Source organism: Mycteria americana, chromosome 2, assembly GCF_035582795.1.
Source record: "Mycteria americana isolate JAX WOST 10 ecotype Jacksonville Zoo and Gardens chromosome 2, USCA_MyAme_1.0, whole genome shotgun sequence".
NCBI classification, from domain to species: Eukaryota; Metazoa; Chordata; class Aves; order Ciconiiformes; family Ciconiidae; genus Mycteria; species Mycteria americana.
Window position 1 is genome coordinate 11,904,283 of NC_134366.1, and position 26,779 is coordinate 11,931,061.

Consider the following 26,779-nt stretch of genomic DNA (forward strand, 5'->3'; position numbering starts at 1 on the left):
TTCTTATTAAAGTTAATAGGGTGTTAATAAATTCTTCTTTTAATGAGAAATCTTTTAAGTGATTGCATTGCCATCTGCTGAACATAATGCAGCTATTAGCTAAGATAAATAGACAAATATATAAATAATATCTATTACTTGGGAATTATACATAATACCTATCCTACATGACATGTAAGATCAAACAATATACAATCTATTTGTCCCAGCACTCTTTTCAAATCCTATCATTTCAAACAGTCCCACTGTGTAAGTTCCTCTGGTTAACTTGTCATGGCATTCTCTTCCAATTCCATCAGCGTAAGAAGGTTGTTAATGACAGGACAATTAGACTTGAATATTACAATTTGTTTTGAGCAGGTGATTCCTTACAAAATGCAATGAAAATTAAATGGATGATACTGGATCAAAACTAATTTATCTTATCCAACACATTATCTTTAACTCTGGATAACGGAAGATGCTTTCAAATAAAGGGTCAGAACCACTGAATGGCAGATGTGGATTTTTTTGTTCCTACATTGGCTTTCATCTTGACCATAATGGTTCAAAACTGACACAAATGTTGCTATTAATTATGCCTATCCTGTACAGCCAATCGGTGATATCTCTAGGAGGTTTATTCTAGCTGCAGGTGACATCAGGATACATCAAAGCTGCAAGCACATCAAGATGGCTTCATGCCAGGCCAGCTTCAGTCTGGTAGGGATCTTTAGCTCCAGCAACATGTTAGATTTGAGAGCAGGTCTGTTCCAGAAACAATTTTGCCTCTTTTGCGTAGCATCACAACTGGCATAATAAGCTGTGTGGAGCTAATGCCATGCAAAACACTGTGTTCCTGGAAATTGGAGCTGGGGAAAAAGCTGTACAGAGCCACAGCTGGGTAGCTCTGCATATGATCAGCTCGGGTCCAACAAGGCTTATTAGCTTCAGTTCAGTACTAGTGATAACACATTATCTCTTTCAGAAACATTTGGATGTCTCTGCTCTATACACGACAGAAGTCTGTTTACTGGAAAGGCTTATTAATCCCAAAGAAGTGCCACATGAATGCATGGAACCAGACTGGGTCCAGCACTACATTGGAGCTAACAAACCAACTATGAACATGGAAGGCTTTGAAGCGCAGGGTAGAGACAGACTATTTCTGCTATAATTAGCTCAAAGCCAGTGCTGGACCAAACCTGGTCAAGCCTGGCTTGTCATAAACGGGCTCAGTGCAAAGGCACTTGGATGTCTCTGCATGCTCCTAATGCATGCTGTAATACCTCCCTTATCCATGTATTTCCATTGACTTGGGATGACAGACCCCACTTACTTTAAATATAGGATATTTTTTTCTTATTATTGGCTATGCTGGCATTTAGTAAGATGCACAATGTAATTAATATTTCCCTGCAATTATGACATTCATAATGTCTCCTTATGTTAAAAACTCTAGTTTTGTAATTTTAATAACAAAAGCTACTAGTTAGTTCCTCATAGTCATAGCTGTTTTTCTGGCAAACGATATATTTGCAGTCACTGCATCCTCATAAAATAACAGTAGATCCTATTTCAGTCTAAAAGCAAATTTAAGTTTTGTGTATTTATTTTGCAGGGGTAGAACTTATTTTAGATATTATACCAAGACTGGACAAGCCTGCGTGAGATAAATTTGATGCACACCTGGAAGTGGATGTTAAAACTTTTTTTCATGTTACATGTTACAGCACCTGCTCTTGTATCAAAAATACAGTAGCCAGATAACACAAAGTTAAACCAGGACAAACTCACTCTGTTGTTTTGAATTAGTTAAAAAATATGGAGCTAAGTTTCCTTTGGCAGACTCTGTGCTGAATCAGGCATACAGTTTTCATGAAGCATTAATGCTGGCGTAAACACATGTCATGTCATATGTCAAAAACATATGTCAGTTTACTCACAGGTAAACTTTTTAGGATAAACCTCTATTCCCAGTTGTGCATGAAAATGCAAAGAGAGAATACAGTGAAAAAAAATGCATTTTGTATCTTAATCTACATCTATACTTGGCAGGCTTTTCTGAGTTTGTTTTTACCATTTATTACACCCACAAGGTACTCACACATGTGAGCACTGGCCATAGAGGGTCAGACCAAAGATCGACCTCCCCACAACGTACTGTCTTCAGCAAACACCCCAGAACGTCTTTAGAAATTCTGCCTGTACTTTTCCTCCCACCTTTTTATTTATACCCTTACTTTTCGAGCCCCACCAAGTCGCAGAATTCCTCATCAAGCTCCTCTGAGCGCTGTGGCTATCCAGCACTGGACGGCCAGTCTGCATGGCCAGGGACATAGCAAGGAGAAGGAAGCTGAAAAGGGAGGAAGGATCCTGGCTGCTGCGGGGTCTACTTCAATCCTCATCATGTCAAGCCTGCAAGGACAGCACCTCTGGGTGGCATGCACTCATTCCTCAGACAGCTTCGTGGAGCAGCAGACACTGTTGGGGGTTCTCTGCTCTGTGTCCCCCTTTTGAGCCCGGTATTTTCTTTTCAATGCCTGAGATTAAAAAGGAACAGCATAAGCTTCTCGTTAAGGCTCTCCCATCCTCCAACTGTTTTCAGCTCAGTGGATTTCCCGAGCCTGTTGTTATTAAGGCTTTGTTCCCTTCCCCCCAGCTTCCTAAATTAAATGCATTGCTGAGATTTTTACTGCAAAGAAAACTATGTTGCTAAACTTTGTTCTGATGAAAAATTTACACTAATTTTCTGCATTAATACTTCTATGATCACAACACAGCAGACCTGCCTCTCAGGAAACACATTCAAATTATTTTTGTTTCAGTGCGGCTGGGAGCAGAGCAGACAGTAAAGTGGGTTGGCACCAACAGCAGGAGACAGCAACCTTACAAAGCCAGATAAAGACTTGAGCACATAGCGGGTGGGTCTGGGTCAGCCAGGAAGATGGTGGAAAGTCCTGGAGAAGAAGGCTGGGCTGTGCATTCATGAGCCTAGCACATTTCCTGCGACGGAGAGGACACGACGCTCCCTGCTCTACTATAAGGGCAGCATTCAACTGATGTTTTCACGGTCCCGAGCTCAGTGCCTAGAACCTGCCAGCGATGATGTACTTGCTCACCTGCCTGTTTGATGGTTGCACCACTGAACCAAGAGAATGGCAAAAGAGCGTGGTAAGAATTAAAGGGCATATCCACACAGGATTGCGTTGTTCAGTGTTAGAATTAAAAATAAAACGGTCTTTTGAAAAGGAGGAGAGGAGGAATATATTTTAAAAGGAAAATGGAGGCATATTTACCAGCCTGCATGTTAGTAGGCAGTGTCAGTCTTCTCGCACACAAGAAGTGTCGTGGACGTAGTAGTCCCCATATCTTGGGGAACCTGGTAACAGCCAGGCACCTGGGGTATTTGTGTCCCAGTCTCCAACTGCTTTCAGCTCAGGGATTTCCCGAGTCATGGTTTGTGTGTCTCCAACCTGCAAGGGATTTCTTTCCCATGAACCTGCCCGATATCCCCTTTAATTCACAGCAGTAGATTACATTCTTAGGCTGGATGCTGCTTCTTCTAGCAAAACTGTGCTCCTGCTTATGCAGCTTCTTCTCCTGCCCTCCAAGCCCCTTTCCAAGGGAAGCAAACAGTACCCGCAAACCTACTGTTTGCAAACCAGCGCAGCAATACCGGCAAAAGCGTATAGCACACACGCAGCCCGATGTATTCCTATGGTAAGTACTTTCTACTCGAAAGGAAGTAACTTCATCGTGTTTTCTTTCTAACATGGCATTAGCGGTGCTTTTTCTTTCCCCACAACCTTGCAAGCAGGCAGATGGCTGGACCCCTCACCATTACACCCCGAGCTGCCGGTTGCAGCTCTACAGACGTTTTTGACAAGCGAACTCCCTCCCCAGCCCAGCTACTTCAGCCCGAGACGCGCCCCTCCCGTTCCTCAAGCCCGGCTCCCCGCTCGCCCTTCCCAGGGACCTTCCAGGCCGGGAGGGAGGAAATGCCTGAACGGCCTCGCACCGCCCCAGCCCTCGCCGCGGGAAGGGGGGGCTGGAGAGGGCCCTAAGCCCGCTTTTTGTTTTAACAAACGTTTCCCCCTGCCTATGAGGAAACCCGCCGCTGCCCGGCGCTGGGGGAGGGAGGGATTTCCTTCCCATTGTCTGCCGGGCTCAGCCCTCCCGGCCGCCGCGCCGCCGGCGGCTGGGCGCTCCCGGCTCGTCGTGTCTGGAAGTTAATGGCCAAAAGGCATCGGCCAAAGGGCTTAATTAAGTGTCAGACTGAATGCAGATGAATGCAAGAATCGGCGCTAACCAAGACCGGCTAGCAGGGCTTCAAACCTGTGTGTTAACGAGCATTAAAAAGTCTTTCCAATACAGATAAAAATAAGTCCGAACGACCGAGAAATGCATCCTTTTAATCCTTCAGTGTGCATCCCGACGGCTATATAATGCGAACAGTTACCCAGGGGACCTAATGAGGGTATCAAAACAAGGCCCATGAACACCCACAAATAAGCTACATGCCTGTCTTTCTACACTCGCTTTAATTCACTGCCCACCAGCTCAGACAAGGTAACGTGGCTCCGGTTGCGGACACTCCCTACGTGTTTGCTTTCGGATACCTTGTTCTTTCCAAAATCAAATATTTGTATCCTGAAACAAATATTTGGAGATGGTCCAGACTAGCCTTTACAAATATGTAAAGTACAGCAAATTGTTGGCAAGCAGTAGACTCCAGGTAAAAACCTGTAAGGTAGCAAACCATAAGCCTTCAACCCTGCATATGCTTCCGCGTCGGTGAAACTGCGGCCTAAATATTTATTTGACAGCTCTCTATGGGTCCTGGAGAGATAAAGGGCTAAAACCTTTTCATACTCAAGATAGCTGAACTTCTGCCTTAAGTAAATATTTGCATAGGTAAGGAGAAAGCACTGTGGCAGAGTAATAAATCTTTTCACTAAAGAACCTGAGACCGGAATTGGAGCTTTGTTTTGGAGCTATGGCAAATCCCCCCAGCCGACCCAGTGGTAGGGGGTACCCGGCTGTTCTGGCTGAAGAATTAAGGCTGCCTAGGTACGCTGCTAGCTACGCTTCTCCTCTCTTTGCTTCTGGATGCAAAAATCGGTGTGCCTTAACCCTGCCAGCTTGAGCAGAACTGTTAGCTTGACTGCATAGTAGAAACACTAGAAACAACAAGGACCCAAACATATTTTTTCTTATATAAATACAGCTCAGATGCAATTTGTATAGAGAAAGTTTCAAAGAAACCTAAGACAGCGGAGCCAGCAATATCCCATGGAAACTTGGCATATATTTCTATCAAACTTCTTTTGAAAATTACATGCCTTAATGAAATCAGAGCCAAACATCACAACTAAATGCTTAATATAAGGTAGCCTTTTTGTAATTATACTGATGGTAAATCCCTTCTTACTTAAAGAATTGCCTGTAAATTTCATTTGCTTTTTATTAATACAAGCAATATAATGCAGTTAATAAATTATAGTACCACTGTTTGGTATCTGCCCAACCCCTCAAGCACCCGTTGAAAGCTGGTTACCAGCACTTTCTTTCCTATCTATTTATTTTAGATAACATAAAATGTTCTTTCATATTTAAATACGTAATAGAAGTAAAGCTTTGTCACTGCAGTGCAACAAACTGTTTATATTTTAAAAGAGGATGTAAAGTCCTGATGCAGCAGTCTCAAACAAAGTGTGGTTTTAGACACTACTAGAAATCTTATTTACTAAACACACTGGAGAAGCTTTCACTGTTCAGTGTGCAAACTCTGAAATCTTTGACTGACCAGGCACAATGGATGCATCGTTTTCACCATTAGCGGTCCAAAACTATTTTAGTAATACTAATGACTACTCACATGAATAAAATTATTTGCATGCATAAATGTTTATAGAACTTATATTACAGTGTATTTTATTAAAGTATGTCACATTTCTGCTCAAGATTAATTAATTGCGAAGTATGTTACTTTTCCATTGAATAATTCCTGAAGTATTTCAGAAACTTTAGAATGTATTTGCTTAGACATTTATTATTAATAATATTTATCTCACAGTCCATATAAAGACAGGATAAAATGTACATGTTCTCTTGCTACTTATATATATATATATATATGCACTCCTATAAATGTATATGTTTCATATTACTATATATGTCCCAATCCTGCAGTGAAAGTGTGGATCTATAGCTCGCAACATATAGCCAACTCTGAGACAGACCACTGATTCTGCATGTTTTAGTTTCTGTTCCTCAAGGTGAGTATCCACTTTTGAAAATGTTATCCAGAATTTCTCAAAGTTGGACTTCATGATAGGAGGAATTTGCCTGTATCAGGGCCAGATAAACGGCACATTTTTCCTCTGCAATAAGATAGGGTCCGGACCTAAGAGTATGATAAAATACGTATATAATAAATAGTTAAAGATCTGTTTCAAATGTATTATTAAAAAAAATAATAAAAGAAACAAACAGCAACTCCCGCAGACACCACTAGAGTTCTCCTTCTCCCAAATATCCCTAGCACCATCCTAAACCCTGTTTACCCCAGAAACCTGAACTGTGGACAGACAGAAGAGGAGAGAGAGAGAGAAAATTCAGACACAATAAAACTCTGAGGGGAAAAATATGTGGAAGGAGGAGGCAGCAGCGGCCTGGGGAAGGGATTGAAAAGTTTCCCCTGGCTTAACTTCTCCCCCCCTGCAGCAGCAGAAGCAGCGGCAGCAGCACAAGGTGAGAGAGACTTTTAAGTCTGGGGAGGAGGGGTGTGTGTGCGGGAGGGGGGGTGAATTTACAGCCCTGTGGATATTTCTGTGTCTGCCTCCCTGGCTTTGGGGTGCGAGAGACGCTGTGTCTCATGCTGGGTGGATTTTTTTTTAATATGATGGAGGATTATAAACATGGCGCCTTAAAAAAACTACAAAATCATGTACACACTGTTCCAAGGAGATGGGGGAGAGGGGACAGGGGAAGGGCTGGGCACCAGGGGAGGGGGCAATCCTGCCCTGCGGGGTGCCATATGGGGAGGGGGGAGCAATTATACTTAATAATAAAATGTGTGGGGCTGCGGGGGGGGGGGGAGAGATGGAAGGCGGGATTTTTTTTATTATTATTTCATTTTTCGGAGTGGGCAGGATTATCTGGCAGCCCGCTTGGAAATCGAGGAGGAGAAGGGGACGGCGGCGGAGCGCGTGTGATTATTAACGGCGATTATTTTTGTCCCCACACCTTCCCCGGTCGGATTTCGGCTGGGAGGCGGCGGCGGGTCCCCCGCGCCCCCGTGCCGAGTTGCAGTCAGCCCGGGGTCGGGGCGGGAGGAGATGGGGTGGGGAGAGGGGCGCGCAGAAAATCGCTGCCTTCAACGCTCCGCGCGGGCCTGCAGGGAGCGGGGGAGCCGGGGACTCGCGTGAGAGGCGAGGCCGAGCGGGGTGTGGCGCAGCCCGGCCTCAGCCCCGTCACCCCCCCAGCCCCGCTCTTTTCCCACACGCGGGGCGACCGCTTTGCTCCCCACTCCCCCCCCCCCCCCTTTCCTTTCTCTCACACCCTCCCCCGCCGCCCCCGCATTTCCTCGCTGGGGTGGGGGATGCCTGCTTGGAGGACGGTCTTGGCCCGAGTAATGGCAGCTGCTCGACAGCGCCGAGTCTCCACAGGAGAGAGGCGGCGGGCCCCCGCAGGCCGGCCGCGGCGGGAGAGGGGCCATGGCTCCCCTCCCCGCGGGGGGGCCGAGGAGGGGACGGGGAAAGGGGTGAACTTAGAGCCCCAGCCTTCCTCCCCCGGGCGGCTGCGGGCGGGCTGCGCCACCCCCGCGGCGGGGACGGCCTTACCGCCCGGCTCTGCCGAGGGGGCAGGCGGGTGGCGGGGGCCCCTGGCTTCCCGGATCGCCTTGCTGGCAGAGCGCCTCGTCCCCCGGCATGGCCCCGGGGGCTTCCTCGCCTTCCCCATCTGCTCCGGGGTAGGTCGCGGGTGAAAAAGGGGCCGATTTCTCCACTCTCCTCCTCCGGCTCCCCCCCGCTGCAGGCGAGGGGCGTGCGGGGAGCCCCGCTGCCTGCGGGCCGGGGCCCTCCCGGAGCCCCGCCGGACTCGGCGGTCGGATTTCGGGAGAATATGAACTACTGAGGGGCTTGCTTTTGGTGGTTTTGTGTGTGTGTGTCCCCGAAACCGTGTCTCCAAATAACTCCCCTCGGTTCACTTTGTGAGGTGTTTTCCTTCTTCCCCTACCTCAGGGGTTGTCCAGAGGCCTATCTGTCTCCTCTCCTTTCTTTTACCGGGAAAGGATGCAAGCGTAGGTGTGGGGTTTCCTGTGGTAAGGGTGATGGGGAGCTTCAGCGAGCTTTCCTGAGCTTCCATGCGTTTTACAGAACAGTCCCCCTGTAAAATACTGATGTTAAGGACTTGGGAAACTTTGTGTGTCTTTTGGGGCTTATCCTGAAAATAGCAGACCTTGTTTGGGAATTTGTTTTTTGTCTTCTGTGAACATGGCAAACAAAACTTTACAAAGGGTAGAGCTGGGGTGGCTTGAGAAGAGGAAAAGGGGTGAAAAACTATTTAATTTGGTGCTCGTTGGTTTTATAATTGTATAATTTGGCATTTTAACACCCTGGAATCATTTGCCACCGTCTCTGTATTATAGGAGTAATACTATTTGCTGTAGTTTTCAGAAGATCTTACTGCAGTGGAAAGGACCAAAAGTAGAAGACGCTTTCTTGTCCTAGATATGCTGATTTTTTTGCACTTCCATTGCTATTCTTTGTAGGAAATAGTTTAATTCTTTAGGGGTGATCACTGAGACAGGTGTAGGGAGGGGGGAAGAATGGGAGTGGAAATGCCAGTTTGTGGTTCAGGTTGCAGTCCCTTGGGTTTTTCTAGTCCCTCATCCTGCAGCATGAGGGACCTGGCATCTCTCCACATTTTTTTTTTTTTTTTATTTTATCAACCATTCTGAGTGTGCTACAGAAAGTCTTTAGGGAAGTAGACCATTTGCTGACTGCTGTTTTGTATAAAAGTGAAAGTACCATAAAAATAATTCCCAGAGTGGATTTATGTTTAATGCCAGCTTTTCCATGCCTAAACAAACCCTTTCTGCTTTGCCCATATATTTGTATGGGGAAGGGAATGGTTCATGGGCTAGGTAGTAAAACAGAGAGCACTTTATCTTTCTGATGGTGAGTTTGGTTTTAATGAGTGGGAAAAAAACTTACTGTGTTGATGACTCTTTGTTGTTGGTAGTAGTCTCTGCCATCAAGAAGAGATCTCTGCAGCGGATATTTGGTATGGGGTTCAGCACCAAATTACTGAGTGAGAAAAATGACTCTTCCACTCCATCTCATGAGCTGGATAGTGTGATGGAAATTACTTAGTGATGAAGCCAGCTGTGTAAAGGGAGTTGTGAGTGTGTGGATGTTGGGTGGGGTCTTAAGACTTTGGTGGTGTGCTAGAAGATGCTCTTCTTCCACAGTTTGGAGCTTTATAGCACTAATTTAACAGGGAAGTGCCCCCCATGCCAGTTAAACTGGTGTATTTTTTTTTTAATCTAAACAAGCACTTACAGCTATTATTTTTAAATATAAAAGTAAAAAAAAAAGAATTTGTTCACCATGAACTAAAATTCTTAGTAGTTTGTCTTAGTCCTTATGCATTGTGAGCCAGAGCAATACTTCTTAACTTTTCAGGAAAAATTGAACACTACAGAAGTAACAAGAATTTCATGACTGTAATTGCTGTGCGTACAATGTGTGACTGCTAGGTCGTTTGCTGTAATCTGGTGCTGTGTATCCATACTATTTGTAGGTAGTAGGCAGTCTGTATGCAGCTAGCGTTCAGGTTGCCTGGGGGTCCTGCCTGCCCTTGTAGAAGGGACTGTTGAGGAAAGTCTCGAGGCTTCTGCAAGAGAAGAGACTGGATCATCTTTTCAGCCTAACATCATCTCAAGAGCAAATGAGATGGTGAAAGTTTGTGAAGTGTGCTCAGCATTTCCACCTTGCAGGTAAATATAACCTACGGGGTGCTGTTAGTGATGTGGTGCTCCTGGAGAAGAAAACAATGTGGATGGACAATGAATTTGGCCTCAAACTCACCTTGAAGTGGCTTAGGCTACATCTAGACTGTTGTGCATTTCTATCAGTGAAACGCTGCTTGGGGACTACTGAACTGTGCTAGCTGCAATCTCTGAATTAGGATGAAATACTTAAAAAAGAAATAGATAAAAGACAACATTTGAAGATGTTTTCTCAGTTTTAAGTATCTAAACCTCTCCATAAATATCTGCATTGTCTAGTTTGTTAGAAAATTGTCTCATTACACACAATTTGAGAATCAGGGGAAATTTTGGAAATAGGAGACTTGTTTTGGAACTGGGTACCCAACTTCAGTCGACTACAGTTCACAAATCTTGGATATACCTGTAACTATTTTCCGTAGTTACTGCCTTCCACAGTTTTCTAGAGCATTTAGCTCTGGAAGTGCATAAGGGCTTCAGGCAGTGAATCTGTCCAGGATAAAAGTTCTGAAAGAGGGACAGGGTGGTGAGGAAGATGTCTTCAGTAAACTTCTGATTTTCTTCTTAAATTGGTTGAAGGCTTTTTAGCTAGCTCCAGAGTAAGTGTCAGTAAAATAAATCTTTTATCCGTAATGTAGGTTGTTACAAACACTAAGTCAAACTATAAACAAAATCAATCTATCCAAAGTATATGTGGCTCACAGCAGTGATGAACTTGGTTCATAAAATGCTGAGCTGTTTAGAATTATTGGCCAGATGCCTACAACAGTTTACTTTCCTGAATGAGATAAAGTAGTTGGTTTTTATTTTTTGCAAGAGTTAGATCAGAATTGTTGGAGCAATTCTTTCTCCCATGTCTGTCCAGTAAATATATACATTTCTTTTGAATCCTGACCACTGATTTTATTAATTGGGGTGGTTTTCCTTCCATGGAATACAACTTTCTTTAGCCATCCTTCTTGCACTGATTGTTCAGGAGCTAATGTCTGATCATGTTCTTTATCTGCAGGGGTTTTTTGTGTTGGTTTTTGTTGGTTTTTTTTTTTTTTTTTAGTCTCAGGATGTGATGAACGCTCCCATAGTACTTGCGTAGTACTTGGAGCGTGGTGCCCTTGGTAGCTGGGCAGTGCAACATATGTCATCTTTTATATAGCTCATACATTTTAGTCTGTCAGTGTTGCTTGTGCTAAATGTTGTGAACAAAGATTGTTCTTGTCAGGTTCTGGATGATTTTTGATCAGTTGAATGTAAATTTAGCTCATAATTGGGTTATTGTTCTAAGGTTTAATCTGCCAGTGGGGAGACTATAGCCTGCAAAATAGGTAGTTTATAAGATGAGGTAATGATTCCATTTTGCAGGAATTTCTTAATAAGTTAACTCTTACATTCCTAAAACAAGTTTTCAGTAATTTTCGGTGCAGTATAAAGATGCAAATTCAGCAGTGGTGAAAGAGTATCTTGTCATCTATACAAAATGCAAAACAAGTGTGGAAAACTTTTTCTTGAAATAAAGATCAAAGTTATCTTTAAATGGTGGAAAATAACATTTCTCCAAAAAAAACCTTCATTCCTGGGTGTAGTGGAGGTAACTGGAAGTAGATTGATAGACACCAGAGTGGCTGTGTACAGTATAATAAACACTGTGGCCTCTAGCCTGAACGGGTGAACTCCTGTGGCACATGGAGCTCTTTGATTTCAGAGGCCTCTCTGCACGCATCTCCCTGCGACACCAGGGCTGGGTCGAGCCGATTTTTTCCGCATTTTCAATTCTAGTCTTTAAACATAGTTTTATCATCTGTTTAAACCAATGTCTGTCATCAAGTTAATTAAGCAAGTCTGAACTCTGTCTTATTTATTTATTTTTAACTAGGCTGTGAATATTGAATTATAAGAATAATTTTTTTTAGGAGTAAAACTAGACAAATAACTGCATAATGGATTTTTAACATTATTTTCATTTCAAAAGGAGTAAATAAGCTACTTGTTCCAACTATACTGTTTCACTGAGTGTCTGAAGTGATGCTAACACACGCAGTTGGCTTGAAATGCTTTTTGATGTAAGATGGCTGCAATCAATTTCTTTAAATACACAAGTTATTAAAGGGTGAACTAACTTGAATCATAGGCTATGCTAGAGGCTGATTTTTTCCTTATGTTTTAGTAAGATTTAATTCATATTATAAATGTCTCTCTCCTGTTTTTTTCTCCCCGAGACGAACAGGGTCTTTTAGTCTTGTGGGCAGACGACAGCAGGCACAGTGGTGATACACTGTGACATGTCCATGAACCCAAGTTAAAGCTCATGGCATCTAATTTTAGGTCAGCCAGCTTTGGTAATATCCCATCAGAGCCTGATCCTATAGCTGTACCATGTAGATAAATCCAAAGTGTAGTTATTGAGAGTTTTGTGTACAAAAAGACTGGTTTTGATTTTCTTCCAGTCTCTCATTTTCCACTGCACTAAAGTGCAGACGCTTCTGCTATGAAAGTATAGAGACATATAATTTGAGTTTAAAGTACGCTATTGGTTAAAATGTCAGGACCATAATATTTGTAATTTCAAAATTACAAAAATATTAAAAAATATAAGTAAAGTATTGTTACTGGTGTACCAACAGTCAGAATATCTTTGCATATACCTTTACACTATTTTCAATGTTAAATTCCAAAATTAAATAATTGCAGAATAAAACATTGTGAATTAATGATTATGACTCTTCATACAACTCTCAATTGTAGTATGATATAAAACTAATTCTTAACAAATAATTTAAGCATCAGAGACAGTGGAATCTGAAGTGCTAAAATCCACTTACTGGTTAAAAAATGAAGTCAAGCATACCTACAAAAATACCAGTAACATCCCATTCACCCTTTCTGTGGAAATCACATTTTTTGCATGCAAAGAACTGGTCTCACTGTGTTAATTTTTGTCCGTAATAGGATACTATTGATTTGAGATCTGGTGATTTAAAAAAAGAAGAGTTAAACATATTGCCGCTTACCTCTCATTTCTCTTATGCTTCATTTCCTTTTCCTTTGTTAGTATGTTAAAAATAAACATGAAACCAACTTGCCTTACATTCAAATATATGATTTTAATGCAGCTAACTTAACTAATGTTTTGGTTACAGACCGTAGGAGTCTGGTAGTAGGTGTAGTACTCAAAAGCAGCATTTTGGAAAGTGGGTATTTGTACTTTGATCTCGTGCGCTTACAGCACAGCATTATTATCTGGTCTTTTAAAGATAGGTGGATGGGAGTCGCATGCAGTGACTCATGGGATATGGTACTTAGTTCACTAATTTTAGCGGAGCAATTCTTATCTTCCAGTGTTAGGTTTTATTGGAACCTTTTGGAAAAGCAATGAAGTGAAACAAAATGGGGTTGAGAGAAACGGATTAGCAGAATCCCAAAGTATCTAGAAATAATATACAGTGAAAAATAAATTAAAGGGATGTAAGATATGCTTATTGCTCAACAAATCTTTGACAAGATCTGAGAGACAAGAGAGCTTTATCTTTCTTAGCACGCTATCTTCGTTTTCTATTAAGTCTCACACAACATTTATGCATCCAGTGGGAGAGGATCTTGTACTACAGATACCTGTTTACAGTTACAGATGTTTCTCAAGTCAGAAACCACGTAACAGCCAAGTAACAGCCAAGTAACAGCCAACACATTGACTGTGCCTTATTACTATTTTCTTGGTGTCACTGCCAGTAAAATAAAACTTCCAAAGAGGAGATAGTCTGTGCCTTGCTGCATGACATTGCAGTGCATGCATTCACATGCACAAATTAAAGTGTATCGTGGTTTAGCTTCAGTCAGCAGCTAAGCACCACACAGCCGCTCGCTCACCCTCCACCCCTGGTGGGATGAGGGGAGAGAATCAGAAGAGCAAAAGTAAGAAAACTCATGGGTTGAGATAAGAACAGTTTAATAATTGGGGGGGGCGGGGTGGGTGGTGTGTATGTGTAATAAATTGTAATGAAAAGGAAAACAAAAAGAGAGGAAAAAAACGCAGGAAGAAAAAATAAAACAAATGACGCAAACCGCTCACCACCCGCCGATTGATGCCCAGCCTGTCCCTGAGCAGCGATTGCTGCCCCCCGGTCAACTCCCTCCAGTTACATACTGAGCATTACGTTGTATGGTATGGAATAGCCCTTGGGCCATTTGGGGTCAGCTGTCCTGGCTGTGTGCCCTCCCAGCTTCTTGTGCACCTGGCAGAGCATGGGAAGCTGAAAAGTCCTTGACCAGTGTAAACATTACTTAGCAACAACTAAAACATCAGTGTTATCAACATTATTCTCATACTAAATCCAAAACACAGCACTATATTAGGTACTAGGAAGAAAATTAACTCTATCCCAGCTGAAACCAGGGCAGTATCCACCCCTTATTCTATACCATCTACGTCATGCCCAGGTTCTACCCTTTCTAATACATTCCAATTAATCACCACCACTTTCCCTGTCTTTTGATATAAACACACAGATATCATTCCCTTGGTTTATGGGCCATCCCTCTAAAATGTCCGTTGTGTTCATTTAGCCCATGACTTTGGGCTCCATCTGACATAACAGTCCTTCTGGGCAAGAGAGTTGGTGTGTCATATTGGATTGTTACATGCTGAAGCCAGTTCTGGTTCCATCACTGCTGCACTTTGCTCTGTTTCATCAAAGTTCATTAGGCTGGGTGATTCTTACTGTAATACCATTGATATGGCATGTAGCCACCATAAAAGTGATGACACACAGTATTATATAGCAATTAACATCATATCATTTAGTTCATTGGCTATTCCCACCCAAAATCAAATCCCCTTGAGGTACACAGTGGACTTCCCCATCCTTTCGCATCACCCACTAAGCGCACCTGGGTCCTTGAGCAAAAGCAATCCCACGAATGGGTTTGCCCAAGGCAGGAGTCCTTTGCCCAAGGCAGGAGTAACCCAGACTGTCTTCCCCAGCATATTTTTGTGCACTACAGGGACTTTATCCCCTTCTACAGTATGTAAAAGTTTTGACTGGGCAAGGCCAGCTCGATTGGTAGATCCCCTAGTATTGACTAACCAGGTGGCCTTTGCTAAACATGCATCCCAATGTTTGAATGTCCCACCACCCATTGCTCTCAGTGTAGGCTTTAACACTCCATTGTATCATTTGATTTTCCCGGAGGCTGGTGCATGACAGGGGATGTGATATACCCACTCAATGCCATGCTCTTTGGCCCAGGTGTCTATGAGGTTGTTTCAGAAATGAGTCCTGTTGTCTGACTCAATTCTTTCTGGGGTGCCATGTCGCCATAGGACTTGCTTTTCAAGCCCCAGGATGTTCCGGGCGGTGGCATGGGCCATGGGATATGTTTCCAGCCATCCGGTGGTTGCTTCCACCATTGTAAGCACATGGCGCTTGCCTTGGCAGGTCTGTGGGAGTGTGATATAATCGATTTGCTAGGCCTCCCCATATTTATATTTCAGATGTCGTCCTCCATACCACAGAGGCTTTAACTGCTTGGCTTGTTTAATTGCAGCGCATGTTTCACATTCATGGATAATCTGTGCAATAGTGTCCATGGTCAAGTCCGCGCCGTGATCACAAGCCCATTTATATGTTGCATCTCTTCCTTGATGGCCTGAGGTGTCATGGGCCCACCAAGCTATAAATAATTCACCCTTATGTTGCCAGTCCAGATCCACCTGAGCCAGTTCAATCTTAGCAGCCTGATCCACCTGGTTTTTGATGTTCTTCAGTGGCCCGACTCTTGAGTATGTGCGCATCTGCGTGACGTACTTTTACAACCAGGTTCTCTACTCGGGCAGCAGTATCTTGCCACAATGCAGCAGCCCAGATGGGTTTGCCTCTGCACTGCCAGTTGCTTTGTTTCCATTGCTGCAACCACCCCCACAGGGCATTTGCCACCATCCATGAGTCAGTACAGAGATAGAGCACTGGCCACTTTTCTCGTTCAGCAATGTCTAAAGCCAACTGGATGGCCTTTACTTCTGCAAATTGGCTTGATTCCCCTTCTCCTTCAGCAGTTTCTACAACTTGTCATATAGGACTCCATACAGCAGCTTTCCATCTCTGATGCTTTCCCACAAGGTGACAGGACCCATCAGTGAACAGGGCGTATTGCTTCTCATTTTCTGGCAATTTATTATACAGTGGGGCCTCCTCAGCGCATCACCGCCTCCTCTGGTGATATTCCAAAATCTTTGCCTTCTGGCCAGTCCATAATTACTTCCAAGATTCCTGGGCGATTGGGGTTTCCTATTCGAGACCGTTGTGTGATCAGTGTGACCCACTTACTCCACATAGCATCAGTTGTGTAATGTGTAGAGGGGACCCTCCCTTTGAACATCCAGCCCAGCACCGGCAGTCGGGGTGCCAGGAGGAGCTGTGCTTCAGTACCAACCACTTCCGAATCAGCTCGAACCCCTTCCTATGCTGCCAATATCTCTTTTTCAGTTGGAGTGTAGCGGGCCTCGGATCCTCTGTATCCCCAACTCCAAAACCCTAAGGGTCGACCTCGAGTGTCCCTCGGTGCTTTCTGCCAGAGGCTCCAGGTAGGGCCATTCTCCCCAGCTGCCGTGTAGAGCACATTTTTTACACCTTGCACTGCCTGGACTGGCCCAAGGGCTACTGCATGAACTATCTCCCATTTAATTTGTTCAAAGGCTTGTTGTTGCTCAGGGCCCCATTTGAAATCATTCTTCTTCCGAGTCACTTGATAGAGGGCTTACAATCAGACTGTAATTTGGAATATGCATTCTCCAAAAACCCACAATGCCTAAGAAAGCTTGTGTTTCTTTTTTGCTAGTTGGTGGAGACATAGCTGTTATTTTGTTGATCACATCCATTGGGATCTGATGACATCCATCTTGCCATTTTTTTCCTAAAAACTGGATCTCCTGTGCAGGTCCCTTGGCCTTACTTTGTTTTATGGCAAAACCAGCTTTCAGGAGGATTTGGACTATTTTCTTCCCTTTCTCAAAAAGTTCTTCTGCTGTGTTGCCCCACACAATGTCGTCATCAATGTATTGCACATGTTCCGGAGCCTCACGCTGTTCCAGTGCCATCTGGATCAGTCCATGGCAAATGGTAGGGCTGTGTTTCCACCCGTGGGGCAGTCGATTCCAGGAGTACTGGATGCCCCTCCAAGTGAAAGCAAACTGTGGCCTGCACTCTGCTGCCAAAGGGATTGAGAAGAATGCATTAGTGATATCAATTGTGGCATACTGCTTGGCTGCCTTTGACTCCAGCTCATATTGAAGTTCTAGCATATTCGTCACGGCAGCACTCAGCGGCGGCATGACTTCATTCAGGCCACCATAGTCTACTGTTAGTCTCCACTCTGCATCAGACTTTCGCACTGTTGGGACTGTTAAAAGGTGAGCGAGTCTTGCTGATCACTCCTTGGCTCTCCAGTCCATGAATCAGCTTATGGATGGGAATCAGGGAGTCTCGGTGCAATATTGCTCCCGGTGCAGTGTTGTGGTGGTGATTGGCACCTGTTGTTCTTCGACCCTCAGCAATCCCACAACAGAAGGGTCCTTCAAGAGACCAGGCAAGGTGGACAGCTGTTTAATTTCCTCCATCTCCAAGGCAGCTCAGTTTCCAAAAGCCCACCGGTACCCTTTTGGGTCCTTGAAATACTCTCTCCTGAGGTAGTCTATGCCAAGGATGCACGGAGCCTCTGGGCCAGTCACAATTGGGTGCTTTTGCCACTCATTCCCAGTTAGACTCACTTTGGCCTCCAATACAGTTAGCTGTTGGGATCCCTCTGTCACTCCAGAAACTCAGATGGGTTCTGCCCCTTTATGGCTTGATGGCATCAGGGTACACTGTGCACCCGTGTCCACTAGAGCCTTATACTCCTGTGGGTCTGATGTGCCAGACCATCAAATCCACACAGCCTGGTAAACCTGTTTGTTCCTTCCCTCCTCTTGGCTGAAGGAAGGGCCCCTCTAGTCCTGGTCATAGTATTCATTACCCACTTCTTGTAAATACGAGTCAGGAGTTCCTTCTTTAAAGTCAGGAATAAGATCAGCTCTTCTACTCTGTGTGGGGAACTGCCCACTAGAAACTGGAGCGGCAATTTTCCTGGAAGAACCCCCTTTGGTGATTGTTTTTCCTTGCAACTCAGGTACCCGTGCCTCTAGGGTCGAGGTGGATTTTCCACCCCACTTCCTCATGTGCTCTCCGTGGTCACATTGGTAAAACCACAGGGTAGCCCATGGTGTGTACCCTCTATATCCTCTCTCTTGAGCAGAGGAACGCTGACTCCTAATAGCTGAGATACTGGTCCATACAGGTGGGGAGTAGGACCTATCCTCTTTGAGTTGCTGGACCTTCCGGGACAGTTTCTCCACAGCTGAGACGAGGGAGGAAGAGAAACTTTCTTCATATTCACAGAGTTGGCTAGCCGCTTCATCCACTGTTGGACCCTCTCCATCTTTCCAGGTCATTAGTGCCAATGAGTTGGCATACAACAATGATGTGCTCCGTACCAACTTCCACCACATGGGTCACGTGCACCTGACTTCATCTGGATCTTTGGATAACTGCTTGTTGTCCAGGTCATCATAAATCACCTCCAGCACGGCTAATTCCCTCAGGTACTGGATACCTCTCTCCATGGTGGTCCACTTGCCTGGGTGACATATAACGTCTTCCTTGAAGGGATACCTTTCCTTCATGCCTGACAGGAGTTGCCTCCAGAGGCTGAGGGCTTGTGCCCCTTTTCCAATCACATTGTCAATGCCTCCTTCCCTAGAAAGCGATCCCAGCTGTTTGGCTTCCTTACCCTCTAATTCCAGGCTGCTGGCCCTGTTATCCCAGCATCAGAGCAGCCAGGTGACAACGTGCTGAAATCTTTTCGCATATCTGGCAGCTCACTCAGGGATAGGGGTTGGGTTGTTTCTGTCTCATCCACAAGTTCTTCCTCTTCCTCTGCCTCTCTTTGTGATGCCCTGCTTTTTTGTCCTCCCTTTCTAAAGGAGCTGACTTTCACCTCCAAGATTTCTTCTTGTGTATAGGGGCTACTGATACCGGCACAGGTTGGCTCCCTGGTTCAACCACAGTATCTGTCGCTGGGGCTGAAGTAGCAGCAGTACCTGTTGCAGGGGGCCTAGAGTAGCTGCGGTGCCTGTCACAGGGCAGGTTGCAGTAAAAGTGGAAATTTTACCTCAAAATGGTGGGTATTTTGTTTTTCCAGTTTTCTGTTTGGTTGATTGTTAAGTTTGAGATCAGTATCTTCTGGGCCGTCACTGACTTCAGGGACAAGCTTAAACCCAGTGTTTATGCATAGTCCCCTCTCCCCACCAATTACTTAAGATTCAGGTTAAAAAATGTGCAAAATCAAAACAAAAGAATTGCTATTTCATAAAATGTAATCACAGGCCACTGATTGTTCACTGATGAAAATTGATGATGTTCACTGCAGAAAATTCATTGTTACCAATAGATTAATATTAATGTAATGATGGAGACCTTGATCATATAAGCACTTGTTTCCCACAGGCATAAAAATGCATAGGCCTTGGAGCACACTGATGAATCAAGTTTAAAATATTTTTTAAAATTAAAACTTTACGTACAACTCCAATATTCAAGGAAGAACACAGTTACAATTTATTTTGCCTATATGATTTTATGTAATGTTATATCTCTGATTCTTCTACTGGAGTATGCAATGTTATGTAGGTATTTTTCATGCCTTTTGAATATCAACATTATGGCTATTGTTATTTTAAAAAGACTTTTGCACACGCTAAATTTTACATTGATGATTGTTCCCATTGAAGTTAAGGCACTTTTCCTACATGTACGTTAGTCTGTGAAGGAATTTACAGTATCTATGAAAAGAACAGAGGAAGCACGGCTAACATTTTTCTATTAGTGACTTTTAACATTTTATGTGTATCTTAAAGCCTGTATGTTATAGAAAGCCTTAATTATAAATAAAGTAAACTGGTAGAAGAAATATAAGGATTCTTAATGGAAAAGCTGATACCATTATGAGAAGAAAGGTTTATTTTTACATTAGGAAAGCAAGATATGACAGGAAACTGAGAATTTTAACATAGTTTCAAAATTATGGAAATCATGTATGTGAAAGCAAGTTTAATAATCACATGATTTTATATTTTTTTTCTATCACAGAACATAAATTAAAAACCTGCGAATTCTGAAAATTACCTTGACTCATCCTGTTCATTAGCATTTACCTGCAAAATCTGGACAATCCTTTTTGCTCCATGCAACAAGGAGTTTAGAAAGAGTAATGTTCTCCTCACCTTGTGCTTCTAGTCTTCCTTTGTTACAGAAATCTCGGAAAACTTTTTTCCTTTCTATGTTAATTAAAAGCAAAGAATTGTTATTAGTTGTTTTCACAGGAACCAGACTGGCACCATCTTTAGCTTCATGTAACTATAGTTGAGACTTTAGGATGTTCCTAAGAACCGACTGCATGAACCTTTTCTCAGGAAGCTGGATGTTTCAGCGTCAGTCATCATGGGCAAGCTGACATTTGAAGATAATACAGCACACTGAATAATTTGGCATTGACACGAACATTTTCTCAATAAAAAAGGAGAGTTTTAAGTTATTTTCACCAATCAAAAGAGGTTTCTGAAAACTTTTTCTTGATCTTGGTAAAATGTGAGGAAGAGTGAGAAAGGATGTACACTTTGCTCATTGGTAACTCACAGTGTCTGACCTCTTATCAGTCTGATTAGAATGTAATGTCAGGTTGTTTAAAAGCTGCCATAAGTATTAGAATCTTGTTTGTTTGTTTGTTTGCTTGTTAAAAAAAAGATTGTTTTATTTCACTGACGTACCTTTTTGAAGGATACACACCTGGAAGAATTTCAGACTGACAGTGTTGGAAAGCAAGAAACATGGGTGTTCTCAATCTGTAATTGCATCTTTCAGTTTTTTAGCTTTGTCGTCTTCTTCTTCTTACACTGACCTGAAGTAAATAGACTTACAGGAAATATTTGTTGTAAGAAAGAGATTCTTCCTTTTCCTGTGCACTTTCCACTCCGCTGGCTCCCAGAAGGCTGCTTTATAAAACCTCCTAACTGGAAGCATACCCCGAACTTCTCTCTGATTCCAGACGCGAGATCTCCTCTTGTTATTCAACTTGTACCTTTTAGGAAATACGGATTATCAGTGAAGTACCTTCAGGTGCCACTTTTACTAGGTTTTCTAATCCATGCTGACGCTCTTTTTCTCAATAGTTTAAAAAAGTTTTGTAAAAATAATCCACTTACTTACAAATCATCCAAGTATAAGCCTAACTTCTGAAGACACGTAGCTTTCAATAGAATGGAATGATTTTTGTCCCTTATAGTGGCACAGGAAACATTGATAAGTATCAGCTAAAGGTAATTGGTGGAGCAGATGCGTTGAGTAGAGGTGCACCAAGGGGCCTAGAAGCAGAACGGTGTTTGCTCTGCCACGTTAGTGGATAAGCAGTTACAGTGTTTCCTGGGCCAGCAGGAAGGCATGGTATCCCAATTTACGTGAGAACTGCCTTTCTTGATCAAACTAGCATGTCATGTAATCCAGAGTCTTGTCTCCAGCCACTGCCGATCTCAAATGTCTCCCAGACATTTGTCTCCCTCAAATGTCTCTCCACCCAATTTTCTGATATAGAAAGCTATAGAATACTTCTTTTTCCCATAGTAGTTCCCAGACAATAATAATTTAGATATTGGTTCCTACTTTTACGCATAAAAATTTATATGTATTCCAAAACTTCATTTTGGAATGTTGTAAATTCTCTTTACTATAATAACTGAATAACATTAAAACCTACTCCTTTTTTGGGTCAAGCCTGGTCTTCTGTCCTCTCCAAATGCCTTGCAGCCTCCCACTGCAGTGCTCTTTCTCTTCGGTATTTACTTGAGAGCTCCTGCCTCGCTTGCAGAAAAGAGCCATGTATACCTGCCTGTCCGCGCAGTATTTGACGGAGATAAGAGGCCTTGAGGGGTGAGTTAATGAAAGGCCATAGTGGTTGTCTGCTGAGTGCAAATAAGAGCTGGGAAATGCACATATGAAAGGAAGAAAGGGAGAGTTTGGCGTGAAATGCGCATTAAGTGAAAGTCGAGGTACACATGTCACGTTATACGTGAGAGAGGACCAGTGTCTTTGCTGACATAATTAGGTGCAGCACTGTTGACTTTAGTGTAGCAATATTAGTTTACACCTGCAGAAAATTTTCTCCTGAATATCTGGGAATGAGAATATATAATGAAGTGTTTATGTATGAGTGACAGGGAGAGAGAGCGTGCGAGAGCGAGAGCGCATGCACACATTTTCAGGCCTGATTGATTATGTGAAAAAAACCCCGGAGTTGAAAGAACATTATTTTAAATTAACATTCATTATCTTCACGCGTGAGATAACAGTTCACTTTGGACCATTATGTTTCTTGAGCAGAGACTGCTTTTTCCTTGAATGAGGTTATTCAGTATGAGAATGGCAAAACGTAGTCTGATCTTTGACAATAAAAATATATGGTTTAGTCACCATATATTAGAATAATACTGTATTATTTCTGTCAGGAAAACATGGATTTTTTTTTTTTAAATAAATGGTTACATTTTCTTTGAAATGTAAAATAAAAGGTAAGAAACCTTTTTTTGGATCTGTAATCTTATGCTTGGAGAAGCTTGCAGCCATTTTAATTCATGCTGCATTCATTGATCTAGCAGTTAGATTATTTAATCACACTGCAGCTAGGTCATCTACCTATCGGACACTGTTAAAGAGCTCTGTAATATACTTTCGTTATTGGCTTCTAAATGTCACTTAAAAAAAAAAAAAAAGAAAAAAGGTAAATAAGCTATAAACATCTCAGTTAACTTATAAACAGTATAAAGGAAAACACAATGTGAATTCATGGTCTTATCATTCAACTCTTTTTTTTTCTATACATAATATAAATAGAAAAAAATGCACATCATAGCAAACAAAGGGGAAAAAAAATCTGATTTTTATCTTCTTTGGCAGTTCTTTTGCTTTTAAATACAGTTTTGTAACATTAAGTCATCTAATTAGGCAGCAGCTTGCTATTAAATATTTTCACAACAGACATAGTATGTTTTAAGTTGTAAGTTTGTAAGCATGAAAATGAAAGCGGCATTTTAAAATTATAACCCCAAATAACTTTCTGAAATTAAAAAATACTCTAAAAAACAGCTTATTCTTTAAGTATAATCATGTAAAAAAGTGGAAAAAGTCTGTATTTTAGGCATTCAGCAGCAGGAGGAAACTAATTTGCTAGACTGTAAGTGCTGCAATAGTAGAAGCCCAGTGATCTAGATATATAGAAAGGGAAATAAATGTGGCAACAGCTAATGTGTGGCAGTGAAAAGCGGAGGAGAAGATTGTCGTGATGCTCTTAAGTGTCCTGTATTTTCTGAGAGGGAGCTACTCACAATGAAATAAACCTCTTCTTGGTATGCAGTGGGCAAGTACCTTGTATAAAAAGAGATGGTAAATTCTTTGGTAGTGATGCGCTTGGCTGCAGCGGTTTTTAAAGGGTCACCCATGCGCTTTTCAGTTATTTCCCTACAGAGATGAAAAGGAAAGTTCACGCTCTCCTGAGGTATTCTTTTAGTCTGTCTGAATGCAGGTGGAGGAAGAAAGTCATGTTTCATATGAAGATAGGAACTGTATTTCCCTCTTCTTAAATGAAAGCTAAGAATCCAGAGATGCTAATTCCTTCTGTCTGCGTCTGGATCCCTTGGCTTATTTCCTTGTGCTTTCCTGATGGACACTGAAAACTTCATCAAAGGAGCGGTTATGATCATGTTAAGTATCTCTCGGTGTTACTGTACCTTCAGCAGGGAGACTCTAAGCAGAGGAAGTGGTCAATTGTTTGCAACTGACAGTCGTTTGCACTCATATTTGCAGCGTTTTCTTAAGCAAATTATTCAGTGGTTTCACTCTCAGACTATTTTAATAGCTCCTCGTCTTGCTTTGTTATATTAGTCTATGACAATTTTTGTACGCTTCTTGTTATACTTTCATCTGGGCACTCTGGGTTGTGGTTCCTTTCTTTAAGTAACACGCCGTGATGTATATAGATGAGGAGTCCGAATGTAGAGGAGGAATTTGACTAAAGGTTTTACGAATGCCATGCCATTGCCGAGTAAGACCTCAGTGCAGCAAGGCAAGTTAAATAGGGATCTGATGCTTTTGCTCTCTTTCTTTTGGAAGAGCATTGAATAGGCTGCAAACTCAGACGAATGTGCTGTGTCCACACTGTGTATTTCTTTACCAGTAAATAGGGACTTCAGTCATGGAAGGCAACTCAGCGAAGTTAAAAAAATAATGGTGCTGAAACCCAGCTCCATGGCAAAAGAAAATGAGAATCAAGTGATAATAAAAGCAAAAAGTCAGCGTTAGTGCAACATACTTGCAGTTTTTTTCAGGAGCTGAAGATGCCTCTTGAAAAAGTTTCTAGGTGGCTGAATTACAGTTTAGGAGTCGTCAAGGGAAAGGGTGTTTAGCTCCGGGTGAAGCAGGCTGAAGCCCTCCTGCGTGGGAGAGTTAACAAGTGTCTGTTGAGTTCAGTCCATTCTGGTGGGTGTGCTGGCCAGATGATTATCAAACAAATAAATGAAGTACAATATTACAATGGCTATCAAACCTTTTCATGTCTACGTTACTAAACCGAAGAAACAAAAGAGCTTTTGACGGTTTGAAATTACAGCCCTATTTTTGAGCATTTCTTCCGAGTTCCACTGAATTAATGAAATTAACCAAACTGCCAAACTCGGTGGAGAGCTGCCAGTTAGCCGTCGTCGCAGGAACCCCACATCTTGGGCAGAATGTACTGCTTTACAATCACTTTGTCTTGCATTTAAATGACGACCTTCACTTCCTGCGTCTCAGGCTACAGCAAGCTGCAATGGGAGGTAGCCCTGCGAAGGTGTTTGCTAATGAGGCTCTAGCACCCTTGACGGGTATGCTAGATAATTAAAAAGTGATAGATGATGGTGTACCATGTTTGGAAAGTTCATTTAAAATATATATTTATGTAGTTATGATTTTGACTCATCCAAGCCATTTGTATGATCTGTTGGCACTTTCCAGAGGAGTAGGGGTGCTTGCCCTCTTGTCCTGGCCGAGTTCCAGTTTGGGAAATTACATTCTGACTACCTACATTTCTGTAAGGTTTCATCTGGGTTTTGTTACTGCTGTTTATTTACATAGTAATGCATGTGTACTTGGCAGTTTACAAAATAACAGCACAGGATAAAAAAGTTACAAAAATCCCTGCTCCAAATTGCATTTAGTATTTGTGCATGAATAAATATTGTGTGGCATGATACAGTACAGAAAAAATATGAAGTGGCACATTCAGTAATAGCATTTATAGAAGAGGTAGGTTTTCAGAGTTTATGAAATAGAAGAGAAAGTGCAATCCGTGAAGTGCAGGTGTAAAAGAAGACAGTAAAGGGGTGAGGGAGACAAAGGAGAGAGGAAAGAAGACTAGATAGATCTAGGAGAGATGAGAAAAGAAACATGGGATGAGGTGTAGTTCAAGCAGTCTTCGTAGAAGACACTCCTGCAAAAGCTGGTACGCCATGGATTAAGTTGCTGAGTAGTGTGCACTGTTAAACATATGATATATCGTGCAGCAGGAATGGATATAATTCACTGGTAGGAGAAATAATACCTGATTGTATTGTAGTTTAAACTATATATATATTTTTTACAAGGTTATTGGGCATGGATTTTACATGCGTATCACCAAGGGATGGGGAGTCAATTTATGTGGTGGTGTGTATACATGTCAGTAGGGCTTAGGCACTCACAGATCTGCACGTGGCAATCATCTACTGGCTCAGAAATGTTCCTCTGCTACATACAAAGGCACATTTTATCATTTACCACTCGGTCTCTCAGGATCCTGGTTAAATTACAGTAGGAAGAACTTGCTGTGTGTTACTGTAGAGTAGCAGATAGGTGAAAGAAAGAATCCAAGCCACATCCTGTTGTGGAGAGTTGTTCTGTAGAACTATGAACTTTAAAGCTGCAAGCTTACTCTTAAAACTGATTGATATTAATAATCAATATTAACCTGGAATGGATTTCCAAAGGAGTTCAAAATAATCCACTATTAGACCATATTGCATAACCATAGCAGTCTCATATTTATAAGAACTGTCCCAGTGTTCTTCCAAAAATACTTAAGTCTGCTTAGAGACGCTTCATCCACAGCCCAGATGTACCCCATTTGACACAGATATCAGAAGTACATGGAAGAAAGTTTTAAACAGTTTTCATTTTGAAAATGCTTTCAAAAATGTTTTTGAGTAGTACTTGTGAGTGAAATCATACTCATCGCAAACAGATTGTTCGCAAAAAGAGGGTTTGGGGGTTTTTTGTTTTCTTTTTCTAGAACTGGAAAAAATGGTTTTGAAAATATTTTGGAATTTGCATGTTAACATTGACGTTTCTTATTGTTAGTAGTTGTTTTTACATGACTTCATTTGCTAAAAAAAGCAGTACATAATGTACTATGTACTTACGCAAAAGAGAGATTTAGGACAGTGCATGTGCTTTTGAAAGTTGCGGTTCTTCCTTTTTTTATTTTTGTCTGTTTAACGTTTTTTAGGATATCTGTCTTGGCATTGTTTTTGGAAAGAACTTCAACAAAAATATTTTTCACTTTAGGTCACAGATACACAGTAGTACCAAACCTTTAAGCTCTTACCTAGCAGGACTACACTGATCACTTATTCTGACCTCC

General features: G+C 42.3%; 1 protein-coding gene across 8 annotated transcripts in view; it reads left to right on the forward strand.

The window, feature by feature from the left end:
• The first annotated feature begins 4,221 nt into the window (after positions 1 to 4,221).
• The window catches only part of ZMYND11 (zinc finger MYND-type containing 11), a 116,216-nt gene continuing 93,658 nt past the window's right edge, over positions 4,222 to 26,779 (forward strand). For 3 of the 8 annotated variants that reach the window (XM_075492412.1, XM_075492406.1, XM_075492413.1), the window contains exon 1: positions 7,834 to 7,954. In XM_075492412.1, the coding sequence (XP_075348527.1) occupies positions 7,914 to 7,954 (41 nt within the window). In that variant the 5' untranslated portion in view covers positions 7,834 to 7,913. Of the gene's footprint in view, positions 4,552 to 6,174; positions 6,261 to 6,526; positions 6,736 to 7,167; positions 7,196 to 7,832; positions 7,955 to 26,779 lie in introns of those variants that run through there. The other 5 variants (XM_075492407.1, XM_075492408.1, XM_075492409.1 and 2 more) reach the window with 5 other exon arrangements.